Source organism: Drosophila willistoni (assembly GCF_018902025.1).
Source record: "Drosophila willistoni isolate 14030-0811.24 chromosome XR unlocalized genomic scaffold, UCI_dwil_1.1 Seg143, whole genome shotgun sequence".
NCBI lineage: Eukaryota > Metazoa > Arthropoda > Insecta > Diptera > Drosophilidae > Drosophila > Drosophila willistoni.
The window spans coordinates 8983042-9000668 of record NW_025814056.1 but is presented as its reverse complement, the minus strand read 5'-3'; the positions used below and the strand labels follow the sequence as shown (position 1 = coordinate 9000668).

At 37.5% G+C, this 17627-nt stretch overlaps 1 protein-coding gene across 2 annotated transcripts; it reads left to right on the top strand.

The window, feature by feature from the left end:
- The first annotated feature begins 434 nt into the window (after positions 1–434).
- LOC6645435 (zinc finger MIZ domain-containing protein 1) lies at positions 435–16419 on the top strand. Of its 2 annotated transcripts, none has more exons than XM_023177560.2 (10): positions 435–692; positions 11177–11843; positions 11957–12169; positions 12719–13697; positions 13767–13899; positions 13967–14180; positions 14255–15006; positions 15096–15258; positions 15325–15741; positions 16231–16419. In XM_023177560.2, the coding sequence occupies exons 1-10, from the start codon at positions 628–630 to the stop codon at positions 16363–16365; spliced, it is 3738 nt and encodes a 1245-aa protein (XP_023033328.1). In that variant the 5' UTR covers positions 435–627; the 3' UTR covers positions 16366–16419. The 2 variants fall into 2 exon arrangements, with proteins under 2 accessions (XP_023033328.1, XP_023033329.1); XM_023177561.2 differs by lacking the exon at positions 435–692 and adding an exon at positions 1217–1235.
- Positions 16420–17627: the final 1208 nt, after the last annotated feature.

Here is a 17627-nt window from a genome sequence, read left to right as displayed (position 1 = left end):
TTTAAGTTTTTGAACAAGAAAAAGTTTTGACAAAATATATATATGCAAAACATATACACACACACACACAAAGAAAGAAAAAGAAAGCATTATTTAAGTGATCATCATCTCTGGATTGATTAAAAGTGCTTCTCAAAAAGTTCCTCCAGCTAAAGCAAACAAACATCAGCAGCAACAACAGACAACTTGGATTACACTACTACGAGCAACAGTATTAAAAACAAAAGAAACAAAAAAAAAAAACAAAAATAAATTTAAAAAAATTAAAATTATACAATAAATACAAAAATTAAAAAACAACAGCCAGCCGGACAAGAAGGAAAACAAATCAAAATACTTTTTTTTTTTTTGAGTTTAAATGTTGAAGAAGTGAAAGAAATTAAATAAACATAAATAAAAGAAGACAAAAATTTGCTAGGCAACCAAAAAAAAAAAAGAAAAGAAACAAAAAACAAGAAACAAAAACAAAGATCGTAAACAATGTTTTAGTGAACTGCAGAATAAAATAAACAAACAAGCAAACAAACAAGTAGAACTTAATAATAACAACAACAATTAACAAAAACATCAAATCGACGTTAGACAAGTGTTGTTGTCTCTCTCCCACATGTTTAATTTGTTGATGCCATGCAATTGATTGTTGACAAAATTCCCATGTATTCCAAACAAACAACGAAGCGCAATTCCAAAAAGTAAGTTTTCCCCCCACAAACCAAAAAACAAAAACAAAAACTCAATTTCAAATCAAGTGAAGAAAGTGCATCCCAAAGATACAGATACAAAAAAAACAAAAAGAAGACCTTAAATATATACAGAAAACCAAGATCAACAACAAACAAACAAACAAACCAAAAACAAAAAATTGCGACAAACAGTTTTCTGTGTGTGAGTGCGTGCCCGTGTTTGTGCCGCAGATAGAGAGAGAGAGAGATAGAGAGAGAGAAAGAGGAGAAGGAGAGAGTAAAAGAAAGAAAGAGAAAGAGCAAATCTTCTGTTGCTGCTGCTTCTTCTTCTTCTTCGGTGTGTGAGGCGCGTGTGGCGGGCGGTGGTGAGCTGCTGCACCTGTCCCAAGCAACAACAACAACAAAAATAATAACAACAACAACAGCAGCAACAACAACAGCAGCAACAACAACAACAATCAATCAATCAATCAATCAATCAAAGCAACACCAACAACCAACAGCAACAACAACAACAACTCAAAAATCATAAAAAGCTAAAGAAATACTTAGGTAAAATATCTTAAAAACAAAAAAAAAAACAAAAAAAAAACAGCATTTTTTTCAGTGTCTAAAAATCAAAACAAAATAAAATTTACCCCAAAAAAAAAAAAGAAAGAAAAGTGCCAAAAACAATTTCTGAATGGCCATCAAGTTTTGTTGTTGTGGTTTTTGTGTTTTACTACTGCTAGTTAATTCTTTTTTTTTTTTTTGTTTTTTGTTTTTGTTTAGACACTTTTTGTTGCTGCGGTTGAGTTTTAGATATTTTTGAGTTAAATTCTTTTTATGTTTTGCTGATTTGTTTGTTGTTTGTAGTGCTTAAGTGTTGATTGAGTATTAAATAATTAATGATAATAATTGAAAAACAAAATTAGAAACAAACACACAAATCTATAAATAAACAATTGTTTGTTTTGTTGTCTTGTTTTATGCAAAAAATTTAGCCAATTAGAAATTGTTTAGAAATTTCATGTGCAAATTTATGTTATACGGAAATTATACTTTTTTTCATGTAATTTTTTTAAAGTTCATAATGAAAAAAAAAACGTGAAAGAAATTTGAAGAAAATCTAACAAATTGTTTCCTATTTAAATTTTTTTTAGTTGAAAATGAAATCAAAATTGCAAAAGCGTTATCAAAAAAATTGTTTTTTTTTTTCTAAGTCTTAATGAAATTTGTTGAATACAAAATTACTTTCAAAACAATTAAAATTAGAACTTTTTTTTACAAATTCTAATTTAAATTTTTGTATGTAGAGTGCAAAAATTAAGCCAAGTTTGAAAATTCTCATATATGTATATAGCTGAAAACAACAGTTAGAATAGAATATCTATTCCTATTTTTGACCTAAACTCGAAAAGTTCTTTACAAAGTTTAATGAAATCCAAAAAAAATACACTTTTAAATCGATTCAACAAAAAAACATTTCAAACTTTAACGAAATCATAATCGAAATAAAAGTCAAACAGATGTCACCCACAAAAATGTCACAAAAAAAAAAAGAAAGAAAAGAGGGAAAACCATCCCCCCCCAGCCCACTTCTCAATGACGGCCCAAAATACACGCACATCAGCTGTGACTACAACCAGCCACAAATTTCATTTCTCTCTCGCTCTCCCACTCTGTTTGCTCGCTCTCTCAACCATTCAAGTAGCTCTCGCTCACGCACAGCTGACCCATAATTGATTCAAACACACTTACACACACACACACACACATGCACACAAACACGACTCTCCTAAGACTATGGCACGTAGACCAGCAGAGTATCAAGTCAGTCACCCATAGAAAGAACAAAAAGATGAGAGTGGGGTGGGAGGGGGAGGGGGGAGTGAAGAGATGAGAGAAAAAAAAAAGAAAATTTGGTTCGTTCGTTTTTGTCGACTTTTGTCTTCAGTATTTCGACCTACTACTGTTGCTTTGTTATTGTTGTTGTTGTTTGTGGAGTTTTCCATTGAACTATTTTCGTAGAACGAAGGCAACAAACACAGACACACACAAACAAACACAAACACACACATATCGATAGCAAGAAAGAAATTTTTCCAGAGACAATGCGATCCGCTTCGTTTCGGCATTTCGTTAGTCCATGTTTTAGTCGTCTCCCCCACCCCTACTCGCTCCCTCTACATACCGTTCTCATCTTTTTTTTTTCGCCCAATTTTTCTCACACAAGAAAACAAAAATTGGGGAGAAGGGAGGAAGAAGAAAAAGAAAAAGGTCACTTACAACAGACTTCATCTCGACTTGATCTACCTACATACATACATACACATATACATATAAGTATGTATGTATGTAGGTATGTACTCTTTTCCCCTCTCCTTCTTCGGCTTTCCCATGCATGTATTTGGTTTGCCGTTTTTTGTATTTTTTCTCACATGCCACGCATATTTCCCCCCCTGCTTCTCATCTTCCTCTTACATTTTTTCGGTTGGCTTGTAATTCATCATCATGAGAAGAAGTTGAAGCAGAAGAAGAAGAAGAAGGAAACCCAAAAATAAGAAAAGAAAGAAAAAAAGGTTTCAAATCTTTTACAGTTAACAGACGTTTAAGACAAATGCCGAGTCTCGCACACAGGTACAAAATTTTAACCCATTTGTATCTATGTACGTACCAAAGACAGGTAAAATTTTTGTACCTTAAGTTTCTCAAGAATTTCCCGAAAAATCTATGCAAAATTTTAAGAAAATCCCATTCAATTCCGTTCATAAAACATTTCCCTAGAGCCAGAGAAACACAATCGGTGTTTCCGCACACTGCGCGAATAACTATCAAAGACCATCGCAGGTGAATGATGGCAAATGCCAACAGAATTTGATATTTAGCCTCTCAATGGATCGACTTTGACAATAGTTCGTCGAAATTGTATCGATAAAAGTTGCCGATTATGTTCTCTGCCTTGTCCAAAGGAAGTAAAGATTTTTGTGGAAACCACCAGAAAAATCTCCCACTAAATTTGCGGTCCCAACGATACTCGGGTTTATATCCCTTTGCCTTTCTCGATTTGCGATCCCGAAGCTTTATTCGATTCGTTTGCTTTTCCATTGATTTAATTGATATACAATACCATTTTCCCTTCCCCCTCCCTCATAATTTTTGTTGCTTTTTGCACTCGTATCGTCGATTTCCATTCACAAAAAATGGCAATCAACCATTTTGTCGATTTCTTGGAATGATGGGCCGGTGACGGCAGTGGTGGGGGGTACTCTACTTTACTCTACCTGTTTCTGACTGATAAGCAATTTTCAGCGATAACTGACAGAAAAAGAATGTTCTTTCTGCATACCTAAACGCAAAATACACAATGATACCGTTCGCTGAATGAACAAATTTCCATTGTTTTGTATACATACATTACTTCTCCGGTCGTAGGAGTACCTACGGACGTACCACTGGCGATAGTCGAGGCTCGATCTCTTTTTTTTTTTGCTATAATAAGTTTGGTTTTGTGTTTGTCGTTTTGTTTTTCTTTTTTTTATTGTTGTTGTTGTTAACCGAAAACTCTGTCCTCAGTACTGATAAGAGTTGCTTACCTTTGATTTTTGGTACCATTTTTAGTTTCCTATCAACGACTATCTATCTCGGTACGGTATGGGTTTCTTTTAAGCATATATTTTACTATTCTATATCTAGACCTAGCTAAGTTCTTCATATCAGTTTGCTTTTTTCAGGGGCTTTTTAATTGGGTCGTTAAAATTGTTGTTCTTTTTTTTTTTTTTTGGGTATTTTTACGTATTTATCATGTGACGACGACAACGACGACGAAAAACTCTCAACTTCTTCTTCTCCTCAAGGTGTTTTGAGGACAGCAATCAAAAAGTCAAAACTCTTAACCCATTAATGGTCTAATCAAATTCAAATTTTCATGATTAGATATGCAAGATGTGTGGATTGGATTGGATTGGATTGGTGTGGTGATCATCGTGTCGGCTTGCTTTTGGTTTTGGGTTTCGTTCGGTCGGTCGGTTGTTGTTGTGTGACCTTCAATTGTGATGGGGTGAAAAATTAATGATTTAGGGGTTGCCCGTTTTACATACATATGTACATATGTAACGGTGACGATGATTACGGGGGTTGTAAGCGAAGCGACGATGCCTGCTTTTGCCTGCCCTGATGGGTTTATTAATATCATCGGGAGGTTTCGCTCTCAGTCTCGAGGACCTTCGATAAAGCAATAAACACACTACCTATATTTATTTGTTCTCTCTCATGCTCACTCTCTCTCTCTCTTTTAACGCTCTTTGATTCTCCCAAGAGGGTTGATGTTGTTGTTTTTGGCGATTTGCAAATGGTTTTCCGCGTTTAGGTTTTGTTTTTCTGTCATTTTACTCTTTTGTATCACATTTTTATTTCCCGTGTGAACAAAAAAGAACAGGAAGTATATGCAGGCAGTGGCAAAAGAGCCTCACACACACACACACTCCTCACTTTCTTGTACTCTCCACAGAGTGCTCTGCCTGCTAGACATCTGTTGTTGCGGTGGTTGTTGTTGCTGCTGCTGCTGCTTCTGTTGTTGGTTTTTGATGGGTTTTGATTTTTTTTCGTCTCTTCGTTGCCTTTGCGGTGGTTGATTTGATTGATGTCTCGTGTGCATTTTGTTTGTAGTTGTGTAGTTTTGCATCTAAACACAGTTAGGGCGAAATCTCAATTGTGGAAGGAGGTGTGGTGGTGGTGGTGGGTAAGGGGGTGTGATTTACCTAGAAGGGTGATTTTTCTATGCTCATTGGGCTTATACACATAAATAGGGTGTTAATTATTACCAGTTTGTCGGTACTTTTATTTTTAAATGCATACAATTTAATACGAATTCATTCAGAACTTGATCTTTAATTGATTTCTGCTAGATCAAAAATGGAATGTACATCATTTTTGTAAAAAGTTATGTAATCCAAGTTCAAATGTTTAAAGATCAAAGGGATTAATTGTAATTAATATTAGAATTATTCAAATTAGAAATAGTTTCCATGCATTAATAATTGCAGCTATCGATATCGATATTAATCGATATATTGCCATACCCAAAGCTTGAGCTGAGGTTGATCATTTCGTACTGTCTTGCCAAATTTTTAATATATATGAAACAAAATTGTTTCTTTTCGTGGAGGGGGCGATTGTTGCAGCAGTCAGGTTATATGTTGCTTAGCTGTACTTTGGTAGACTTTTTGTTGTTGTTGTTGTTGCTTCAAACTGGTTTTCAAGTACGAAGCTGACGTTGACGTTGACGTCGACTTCGCTGCCATTGGCTGGCTTGACGATTTATGCGTTTTGTTGTTGTTGTTGTTGTTGCAATTTTTGTGTTGTTTTATTTTAAATGTGATTTATGTATTTGTTGTGTTTGTATGTAGAGACACTTGAGCAAAAATTATTGCAGCTTCTTTTTTTTTCTTTTTGTTTTCTAAATATAAGTACATATATACGGTTTTTTTTTTGGTTTTTAATTTCTTTTTTTTTGTTTTTTTTTTTATTTTTTGGACAGTGTCAGCCTTCGATTTATTTTTAATGTTTATGTCTGTCTAATTGTTTATGATTTTTTTTTTTTTTTTGGCTGATTGTTTTTAATTGGCGATTAGATAAAAGCAAATGACGAATTATCTAATAGAGTTTGATACCCTGCATCTTTTTGTTAGGGTATATGTGAAAGAGTATTACCATATTTCGAACATATTTTACAACTCAAATTCTTCTAGAATAATCGATATTTTACCATAAATTTCAGAATGTGTACAAATATCAAGGGATCTTACTCTAATATAGGGTATCATGCAGGTCTTAATGAATTGGTCTTTCTTTTTTTTTTTGGCAGGGTTTGCGAGTTTACTAACTAGCTAGCTGCTGGCAGAGTTGGTTTTCTCTTTTTGGTTGAGTGGCATAAATTTGTTTCCACTCGGCAAAATGGTGACAGAAAGATAAGATAACACCAGATCGACAAAACGACTGTTGGCTTTGGCCTGGCCTGGCCTGGCCGCAAGGTGCGCAAAACTAGCGCTGATTGATAGTTAGTTGAAAGAAGAGATAGACACGAAAAAGGGGTGGAGGAGAAGGCGGAGGAGGAGGAGAAGTAGGAGGTGTTGGGGGTTGGACCTGGCACTTTGTCGCCTCTGATTAGCGCGTGTGTTACAACAAAGTCAACATTTTGATATTTAGTTATTGTTTTTTATCGCCAACACGAGCAAACGGGACCATCATCATCATCATCATCATCATCATGAACAACATCATTATCATTACAAATGATTGGAAAACAGTTAACAATTACATCATACACATACATAAATCTCTTAATCACATGATTATAATTTCAAATTTCTCACACAAGTTTGAATTCTATTCGATGGGGGGAAGTACAGTAAATAGTGTTGTAAAACGCCTTTAAAGTCAAAGAATTTGACATAGCTATTCGAAAATTAATCAACACTTGAACAAAAATACCAAAAGATACTTTATTACGATACTTTATCTCGTCTATGGTCACAATTTATGGGAATATGATGGTCAAAATGAAACAAGCAGATGTTTTAAACAAAAAGAAAAGGCACATAACATTTTCTGCCAACCTTTAAATATGTTTCTCTCCATATGTACAGCGACGATATGGATATCTCACTCTCCATATTTCACATACATTTTCTCTTTCCTCCTCAATTCAAAACGTTTTGTATTTTTTTGCCAGGGATTTTTTTAATCAAAAATTCTGTGCTGTTTTTTTCATTTCTCTCCCTCTCTCACTCACTCTCTCTTTCTCTCTCTCTTTCTGGTTTTCCCTTATTTGCCTCTGTTTTCATATTTTGTTTTGTACTTTTTTGTGCTTTCATGTTTTTTTTTTTTATTTTGGTTTGATTGTCTTGCTGTTCGATTTCGAAATCGACCCCTTGGTTCAATGTTTGAAGGGTAGTTGCTGCTGCTGCCATTTGTAGACTTGTTTTTTTTTTTGTGGGCTAAAGAGTTTATTATGCTGATTTATTTGGATTTTCAGAGCAATTTATGAAGTGGAATCAAGAAAATCAAACGAAAATCTCAGCGGGGCAAAAATATGACAAATAGTGTTGCCTACCTAAGGGCGCCACCATGGAAAGTCAATTTAAGTTCTTTTCATTTTTGATGGCTTAGAGTTCTAATTGAACAAATAAGAAAATTCGCAATTAGCAAATGGGCAAGCTGCCTTTTTTTTAAACAAATATGACACACACACAAAAAATTCCTAAAACTCTGATTGATTACAAAACTTGTAACGTTTCCACGCACGTGTCTGACAATTTTTGTTTTTTTTTTCACGGCCTTCCCATGTATTTTTATACAATATCGTTTGGGTTGGTTTTCGTATTTTTGTATTTTACATAGCGCAAAATGTCGTTTATAAAAAGCACACAACACGCAAAGAATAATAAAAAAAACAGAAGAGAGAAGAAAACAAAACTAAACATAGAAAACAAAATATGATAAAAAAAAAACGCATATGTTCTTTTATGGGTCTTCTTTTCCTTTTGTGAACCTAATGAATCCACATGACATTAATAGGAAATTATAGCAATTATTCTATTTAGATTTTGCAACACGCAAAACTATTTAAACTAACTAACCCGACCGACGACCCCCTTTCAAAACGAAGCCTCTGCCGGCTGCTGCTGCTGTGACATACGGAAATACAATTTTAACTGCCAAATGAGAGAAAAAAACAAAAACAAAAACGAAACCCATTTTTCTGTTTTTTTTTTATAACTAAAGCAAATCAAAGTGCGCATAATATTCACTATTGACTTCACTATTCACTAAACTGAGACAGAACTCGAGAGATACAGGTAGAATAACTAAAAGAGAGAAAGGGAGAGATAGAGAGAGAAGTCAAAATGACTTTTTTCTCTTCATTGTTTCCAGATACACATACAGTGTTTTTTATTTTATCTAATCAATGAAGAAATTTATATCTAATCACTAAACGACAACAAAAAAAAAAAAAAAACAAAAGTCACCGAATTGTTGAGTGAATAAATATTTCCATCTCAACCTAGAAAACTTGATGATTATATGACGAGTTGAAAGTTTTTCAATAAACACAAACACACACACACGCACACAGACAGAGAATAGTTTTAGGTGTTGTTGTTGTTTTTTATTTTTTATCACACATAGTCATAGTCTCTATAGTCTAGACTCTCTCTCTCGCTCTCGCTCTATCTGTATGTAGTGTGTTATCAATGCGAAGATCACGTTTTTTTGTCTCGTTATATAGATGATGTTGTTGTTGGCGTATTTTTTTTTTTTTTATCGTAAGTCTGGTGAAGGTTGACAGGAAGTTGTTCTGTTAGATAACCATGTATTTAGAACAAACTTGAGGCCAAATTAGAACTGATTTGCGTGTGCACGCATCGGTTTCATTATATACTTACACGTAAATAAAAAAAAACAGATATGTAGATATCTTCGTCATCGTCGTTATAAAGATGACACATGTTGAACAGCCTTGAAGTAGGCAATGGCTTGGCCATTTCTGGTGTCCAAACATTGATAACAATGATTTACCAGCATTTGAAAGAAAGCAAACATTTGCCTCAGTCAGTGTTTGTTTTTCTCAAAACAGTGTTGAAAAATATTACAACAAAATCTCTCTTGTAACTTGGCTTAAATGTGTGTTGGTAGTCGGTGTGTTGCCGTGTTACATACATGCTAAATGAATATGTAATCCACAGGTCATTTTTTATTTACTTCAGCCTTGAAGTATGCAATAGATTAGCAAAACAGAAACTGACCTGCTGACCCGCATTTCCTATACATACATACGTACGTGCATGTGCATGTCTATATGTATGTGTGTGTATATATTGTGGTTAATGTCTCTCCATCGTTTCGCTTTACTTCTCCCCTACTCCCCCACACTGCCCTCTGCGCCACTGTGCCTCCTGCTCCAATGCTCCAATGCTAATTTATCGTCACAGACTCTCGCATTGCGACGCAAACAGCAGCAGCAGCAGCAATCACAGGTTCAGAATTTTCCTCTCCTACACTTCTTATGGCCCCCCTCCTGGCCTCTCCTGTTCTCTCTTGCTTGCCTAGTAGTATACTGTACTTGATACGTTCATACGTCTAGTTGGCTGGCTGGCTGTCTCTCTTTCTCTCTATGTCTCTCTCTCCTCATGGTTTTCGTCATGCGATTATCAGCCAATCGCTTAGTGTGTGCTATTTATTTGCATTTTACCATTTTGTTGTTATTATTCTCTGTATTTGCTTTTCATTTTTATTTTTGTTCTGTGTTGAGCTGCTTTTTGTAGATGCGCAATTATTGTGAGCGTGTTACTTTATATGATTTTTTGTTGTTTTTTTTTTTGTGTTTTTTATTTCCATTTTTCCAATTCGCATTGCGTTTTGTGTGTTGTATATAGATACATATATACATATATATTCTCTTGCCGCTTCGTATGCTGTTTGTGTCTGGTGTGGGGCTGGCAAATATGCTTAATTATTTTTACCTTAAAAGTCGCGCCATCAAAACGAATGCGAAAATAACAACAACAACAGCAGTAACAGCAGCAGCAACACCAACAACAAACAGCAAACGAAAACCTAAGCCCTGAGCCCATTTGACATTTTAGGCGCTTAAATGTCAGCAAAACCGCCAGCTTAAAAGAGAGTCACATACAAGTCAGATGATGAGGGGGTGGGCGGTGGTGTTGGTTCATGATAGAGAGGAGGTCGGCAATTGCAATTGCAATGCCAATAAATATGCAGCAACAACAATAGCAAAAGCAATGCATGACGTTGACAATGATGACGATGCCGACAACGACAACGTTGAGTTGATGAAATCTAGGCCCCAATATGGATACAATATGTATAATGATGACATCATCAACAATATTCAGTTTTTATGGAAAATTGTATGAGACTAGCCTCGATGTATATCCAATATCAATATAACACAATCCCCCAACCTCCTGACCATCCTCTAGTTGATCTCTATAAATAACTAGGCGCCCAACGTGGCAACTTACTGCATTAGGCAAAGGCATATCCTTAGTTTATGCCAATTGAATTTGAAATGTGGCGCCCAACGTGACGACTAAGTTTTACTTCTTCACTTGGTCGCTAAACGTGGCAACCGAATATCTTTCAAATACATGATGTTTATACTAAACTTTACTTAACTTGTCTTATATAATATATATTTTTTTAAATTTCTAACTTGTCAAAATTTCAAAAAACAAAATCAACCAAAACTAAAAAAGAAAAAAAAAAACATAAAATAAAAGTTATAGGCGGAGAAAAACTTTCGCGTTGTTATTTTATCTTCTGTTTCTTTTGTTTTTTTTTTTTTTTTTGGCTTAAATGCTTGGCAGAATGTTGCCAGGAGTTGTTCGCACTCCCATTGCTGTCACGCCCACTTATGGACAGGCTATGGCTACAATTGCAATGATTCCAACTAATCTGTATTATTTTTGTCTCTATTATGATTATTATAGGAAAAATGATGAAATGAACCAGCAGGCGGGCTCCTCAAGGGCGCCAGCCACAGGGGGCCAAATCTCACCGCCAGGTGGCAGTAGTACAAGTAACAGTAACAACAACAATAACAACAGCAACGCCAGCAGCAACATCATTAACAACAACACCAACAATTTGGATCTGCAACAGCAGCAACAGTTTTACAATCAACAGCAGCAACAACAATACCAACAGCAACAACAACGCGAAAGTTTTTTGGCCTATCAGCAACAGCAGCAACATCAGCAACAACAGCAACATCAGCAACAGCGATCTGTTGTTGGTGGCGGAGGCGGCGGCGGTGGTGGCAATTTTATGCTAGGCAATGAGCTCTCTGGTGTCATCGGCGGCGATAGCCTACGCAGCCTAAATAATACCTTTGGTCCCAATTCGGAATTTACATCGCTCAGTGGCAATAGCTCATCGAGTTCATTGGGCGGTCTAAGTAGCTCATCGAGCAGTCAAAGTGCTCAGAGTATTGGTGTTTATCCTAATATGGTGACAGCCAATCAACAGCAGCAGCAACAGCAACAACAACAACAACAACAGCAACATTCACAGCAACAACATCATCAACTCCATCATCAACAGCAGCAACAGCAACAGCACATGTCCAATATGGATGCAATGGGTGGTTATAGTCAGGTAAGAGATGCAATACGATATTTGAAATTATCTCAAAATCAATGTTAATCTCAAATTTGATAAAAGTATAATAACATTCGATTCCATCTCTCTCTTTCTGTCTCTCTTTTTAGATGAGCGGCGGTGGCATGCATCCTGGAGCCAATGGTGGCATGATGGGCAATGGCAATGCCCAATATATGAATGGTGGTGGCAGTCAAACAGGCGGCGGCGTCTATAATCCAGGTCAAGGCGGTGTCGGCAACGGCATGGGCATGACCGGCATGGGCATGGGCATGGGTTATGGTGGCGGCGGCATAGGCGGTGGACCACAAAGGCATCATCAAGTGAGTAGTAGTAGCCTCATATATATTTATTATTTCGTTTGAGTTATGATGGCATTAAAGTAGTTTTGAATCAAAACTTGTATAAAATGGCGCCCAACGTGGGACCCAGTTATCTTTTATACCAATTAGTTTGTTTATCCCCTCTATCTACTTCCATCATTCTTATCCCTCGATTTGTCGTCTGCTGCGTAGTTTGAAGCGAAGCTTCAGCTGTTTTTTTTTGTTTTTTATTTTTATTTTCCAATGAGCTTTCAATAACAAATTTAATTGTTTGCATGTGGGCACAAAGTGCAGTCAAGAGGCGGCAGGAGAGTGTGCACTGTATGGAAAAGAGGGGGGGTAGTGTGGTTAGGGGAGAGGATTGCGACGATCAGCATGGCTAATTGCAAGCGAAGCAGCTGGTGACATGGAAATAACAAAGTGTTGGCCAATTAGTGACTTCCAAACGACAAAAACACAAAAAATTCAAACTTAAACAAAATTAATCTACACTGCGAGAAATATGAGTGTTGGTATATAAATGGTCTCTTCTTGTTGTTGTACTTCCAGATGACGCCAATGAATCAAATGCAAAACATGTCAATGGGTCCTGGCGGTGTTGGTGGCGTCGGCGTCGGCGTCGGCGTTGGCGGCGGGATGCCTGGCAGCATGAATCCGATGGCCAAAATGCAGGGCATGGCCAATGGAGGTTATCATCCACAGCAACAGCAAATGCCACCTCAACATCAGCAGCAGCAGCGACGCATGGCCCCGTATCCGCATCCGCAAATGCATATGGCCCAGAAGAGGGCTGGAGCTGGCGGAGCCGGCGGCATGTATCCGAATCCTGTGCAGCAGCAGCAAATGCAGCAGCAACAACAGCAAGCGCCGCAAATGTATGGCGGCGGACAGCAAATGCATCCCGGTGCTGGCGCTGGCATGGGTGGAGTAGGAGCCGGTGGTGTCCCCTTGCCCATGCAGGCCGGCAGTAATGGTGGCTATGGCCGTGCCGGCGGTCCCATGGGTCCCAATGCGGGCAACGGCGCCGGAGGCTATGGACGTACAGGAATGGGCCCGAACGGTGGGCCAATTATGGGACCAATGGGTCCAAATCCGAATGCCGGACCAGGCTGCATGAGCCAACAGCAACGCTTCATGCCTCAGGGTGGAGGCGGCGGTGTCGGTGGTCCCGGCATGGGATACGCTGGCGTTGGTGGCAATGGCGGACAATTCTATCCCGGCGGCCTTGGTATGCCGCCACAGGGTGGTGTTGGTGGCGTTGGCGGTGTCGGCGGCGTCGGTGGCATGTGCCCGGCTGGACCGGGTGTAGGTGGTGGTGGCGGCGGCCCTGGCGGTCCTGGTGGTATTGGTGGCATTGTATCCACAGCCACTGGAGCCAGCGGTGGCAATCATCCGTATCAGAATCAAGGTTTCCAACAAAACTATCAGCACAGTCCAGTTCCTGGTAATCCAACGCCGCCGCTAACACCAGCCTGCAGTGTGCCCTATGTTAGCCCCAATCCGGACATTAAGCCGCCAATGGATAACAGTGAGTAGACACATATACAGATGCATTCAAAGGGGTTGGAATTAAATGTATCCATCTTTGCATTTTCAGGCGAAGAAATGAGACTGACATTCCCAGTGAGGGATGGCATCATATTGGCACCCTTCCGTCTGCTTCACAATCTCTCAGTGAGCAATCATGTGTTCCATTTGAAGCAAAATGTCTACAACACGTTAATGTGCCGGTAAGACAGACACACAACCTCCTCGAACTCCCTTGACCCGCAATACTGAATCTTCAATCTCTTTTAGAACCGATCTGGAGCTGCAATTGAAATGCTTCCATCAGGATGATCGCCAAATGAATACAAATTGGCCGCACACAGTTACTGTCTCCGCCAATGCCACACCGCTCAACATTGAGCGATCCGAGAAGAATAGCACTGCATTGCGTCCATTGTATTTGAAGGCTGTTTGCCAGCCCGGACGTAATACCCTTCAACTGACCGCCAGTTCCTGTTGTTGTGTAAGTAACTAAAAACAAATCTCTGCTTAATCGATCAAGCAATTCATTGTGATCTTCTAATCTATTTCTTGCAGTCCCATCTGTTTGTGCTGCAACTAGTCCATCGGCCATCGGTGCGTCAGGTACTGCAGACGCTGCATAAGAGGAATCTATTACCCCTGGAGCACAGTGTGCAGAAGATTAAGCGTAATCTTAGCATGCCCACTGAGGCGACCACAACGGCGGCAACATCGGGCAATGGAACAGAGAGCACACAACAGCAGCAGCAGCAGCAACAACAACAGTGCGCAAAGATCTCATTGAAGTGTCCGATAACGAAATCTCGAATAAGGCTTCCTGCACGTGGACACGAATGCAAGCATGTCCAATGCTTTGATCTGGAGGCCTATCTGATGATCAATAGCGAACGGGGCTCATGGCGTTGTCCCGAATGCAGCAAATCGGCCATTACAGATACCTTGGAGATCGATCAATATATCTGGGCCATTTTAAATACCCTTAGCAATTCGGATGTGGATGAGGTGATCATTGATTCATCGGCCAATTGGCGTGCCTTGCAGCACAATGGTGGCATGCCCAATGCTCCAAATGCTCCTGCCCAAGCGACATCTGTCACCAATAATACCGTTGGAGGCGGCGGCGGCGGCGGCGGTCCTACTAGTTTGCCAGCCATCAAACAAGAATTATGCGATGATATTGCCAAGGTCATGTCACCGGGATCCACCCAATTGCCCACTTGGGACAACTCGCAGGCGATGAGTCCTTATAATATGCATGATATGAACTCCATAGCCAATGGCAATATGATGGCCAATGGACAACAAATGTAAGTGAAAGAGAAAGAGAGAGATGAAGAGAGAGAGAGAGAGAGAGAAAATTTATTAAATTACTTTGTAATTTGTTTTTATCTTTTAGGAGCAATCGCAGCAGCTTTGATAACTTCAGCGGCGCTGGCGGTGGTGGAGGAGCAGGTGGTGCCGGTGGCAATCATAACGATGTCACTGGTGGCGATGCCAGCAGTGGTGTTGTCAACTCTCTGGATCAACTAAATGCCATGGAGAAATCACTTAGTGATCAGGTAAGAAGAAAACCCAAAAAATAAAAACATGCAAAATATTCATTCTTTAAATCCTTTTTCGAACAGATGCCACATACACCCCATACACCTGGTGCCAGCCATCCTATGACTCCAGGCGGACCACCTAGTGTCAGTTCGGCACACAATGAGCCCATTGGTAGCAGCAACAGCGCCGGTAATGGAGGAGGCAACAACAACAACAACGGCAGTGGCACTCCAAACAACAACAACAACAATAATGGCAACAACACGGGCCACAGTTCCCCCCAAACGCCTGGCACACCCAATCGTCTGGGCAACAGCAGCAGCAACAGCCTCTCCACGGCCGACAACCAGCAGCAACAGCAACAGGAGCAATTGCTCAACTCTCTGATGAGCGGCACTGGCAGCAATCAGACGCAACTGAAATTCACCGAAAGTGATCTCAGTGCCGAATTGCAGAGTTTCGAATCGGCTGTCAATGATACGACACATGATTTGAATGTAAGTTTCATTAATTTATATCTTTTTGACCCTTGATAGAAACGCTAGAATCTTTAGTCATTGCAAGGACTTGGATTAGAAGACAGAAACTTTGAAATTAGATATTAGAATTGATTCTCGTTTTTTCTCAGTGAAGAAATTTGTTTAATTATTTGTTGATTACTGTTTTAAGGGGTCATCAACTAGCAATTTCTCCTGGATTCTCGTTTTGGAATCCTTTTAAAAATTTTTGTTTTGTTTGCCTTTTTTGGGTGGTTCAACTTGGCGAAGTTTTACTTTACGAATTGATTTAAAGGTCTTAATTTTCTTAAACTATGAAAATAAGTGAATTAAATTCCCCGTCGAATGAGATATTATTCATCAAAATCAAGTAACAATTAGTTAAATATTTTTAATCGGAACAAGACGCAAATATTTATTGTTAACCTCAATAGAAATATCATGACTAATCTTAATTTTTCTGTTTTCTTTTTTCATTATCTAATTCAGTTGCTAAATGATGTGGATCCCATGGAAATTTTATCGTATTTGGAGCCACAGCCGGATCTAAATACGCCACCCTCCAGCGGCAGCAGCAGCAACAACAATGCCAGCGACGATCTGTTGGCCACGTTGTTTGATTAAGCAACAACAGAAAGAAAGAAAAGCAAAAACAAAACAAGAAACATGCAAAAAGAAAGGCAAAACAAAAGAAAAAAAAAAAAAAAAAAAACAAACAAACAATTTATGGTGTATATAGTATTATTAATTTTAAAACAAATCCACAACAAATTACAAAAAAAAGAGAGAAAAAAGAGAAGAAAAAAAAAACAGCAACAACAAAACATACATTTTCGTTTCCTCACACAGCAACAACAACAACTCGAAGAAGAAAAAAATTTGAATTTTTCAATTTTTGCCGATGTTGAAAAACCTTGAAATGTGATTTAAAAATTAATTAATTAAAATAATTGGCATTTAATTTAAAAACAAACAAAAAAAAAAAAGAAAACAAAAAAAAAATCAAATGGATAACAACAAAACAGTCATTATACCAACTAAAAACACAACAACAACAAAAACAAAAAGAAAAGAAAACAATTTTTAAATATAACTTCAGTTTAAAATACAAAATTCCTTTAAAATGAAATTTACGAATTTAAATGTGTAATTTTCGTTCAGGCTACCCCGCCCCCTCCCAGGAAAAACAAAAATATATATACTTGTAATATGTTTCACTATTATTATTATTATTATGATTTTTTTTTCAATTAAATTTAAACTTGTAACTTAATTTTGCCTTAATTTTTCTGTTATTGTACAAAGTATTAAAACAAATAAGGAAATTGGATAGCTCGAGTTTGCAAACGGCTAAAGAACTTTCATTTTGGAATTGGAGTTTGCAAGCGTCCGCCTAAATGAAATAATTAAAAAAAAACAATACTTATTTTTATTAAATTTTTTAACAATTTTTTTTTTTTTTTTCGTTTTGGAACTTTAAGAGCAAACTCTTGCTTCTATATAAATCCTTGGTATTAAAAATCATCATCGGAAAATATAAAAAAAGAAACAGAAAAAAAAACGGAAAACAGAAAAAATAAACGTTGAGAAAAATAAAAAAAAGAGAGAATACCCACACAATTTTATTACATTTATAAAATGAAAAACGATGAAAAAAAAAAACATTTAAATTTTAATTGTTGCATAATTTTAATTTAATTTTTAAACAAAAAAAAAAAAAACAAAAACCACAGCCTATCTACACTTAATGAAAAAAATTACAATTTAGCTTGGTATAAACAACAAAAAATACATAAAACAAAATTATTAAGAAATATTAACATAAACTAAGATAAATTAAAAAAAAAATAAAAATAAATAAAATTAAAAAAAAAAAAACAGCAACG

Excerpts from the sequence above, each read along its gene's own strand:
- LOC6645435 (XM_023177560.2), top strand. The coding sequence starts at position 628 with ATGCAATTGATTGTTGACAAAATTCCCATGTATTCCAAACAAACAACG. Across the intron at positions 12,170-12,718 it reads GACCACAAAGGCATCATCAA|ATGACGCCAATGAATCAAAT; the intron begins GTGAGTAGTAGT and ends TTGTACTTCCAG. Across the intron at positions 13,698-13,766 it reads TAAGCCGCCAATGGATAACA|GCGAAGAAATGAGACTGACA; the intron begins GTGAGTAGACAC and ends TTGCATTTTCAG.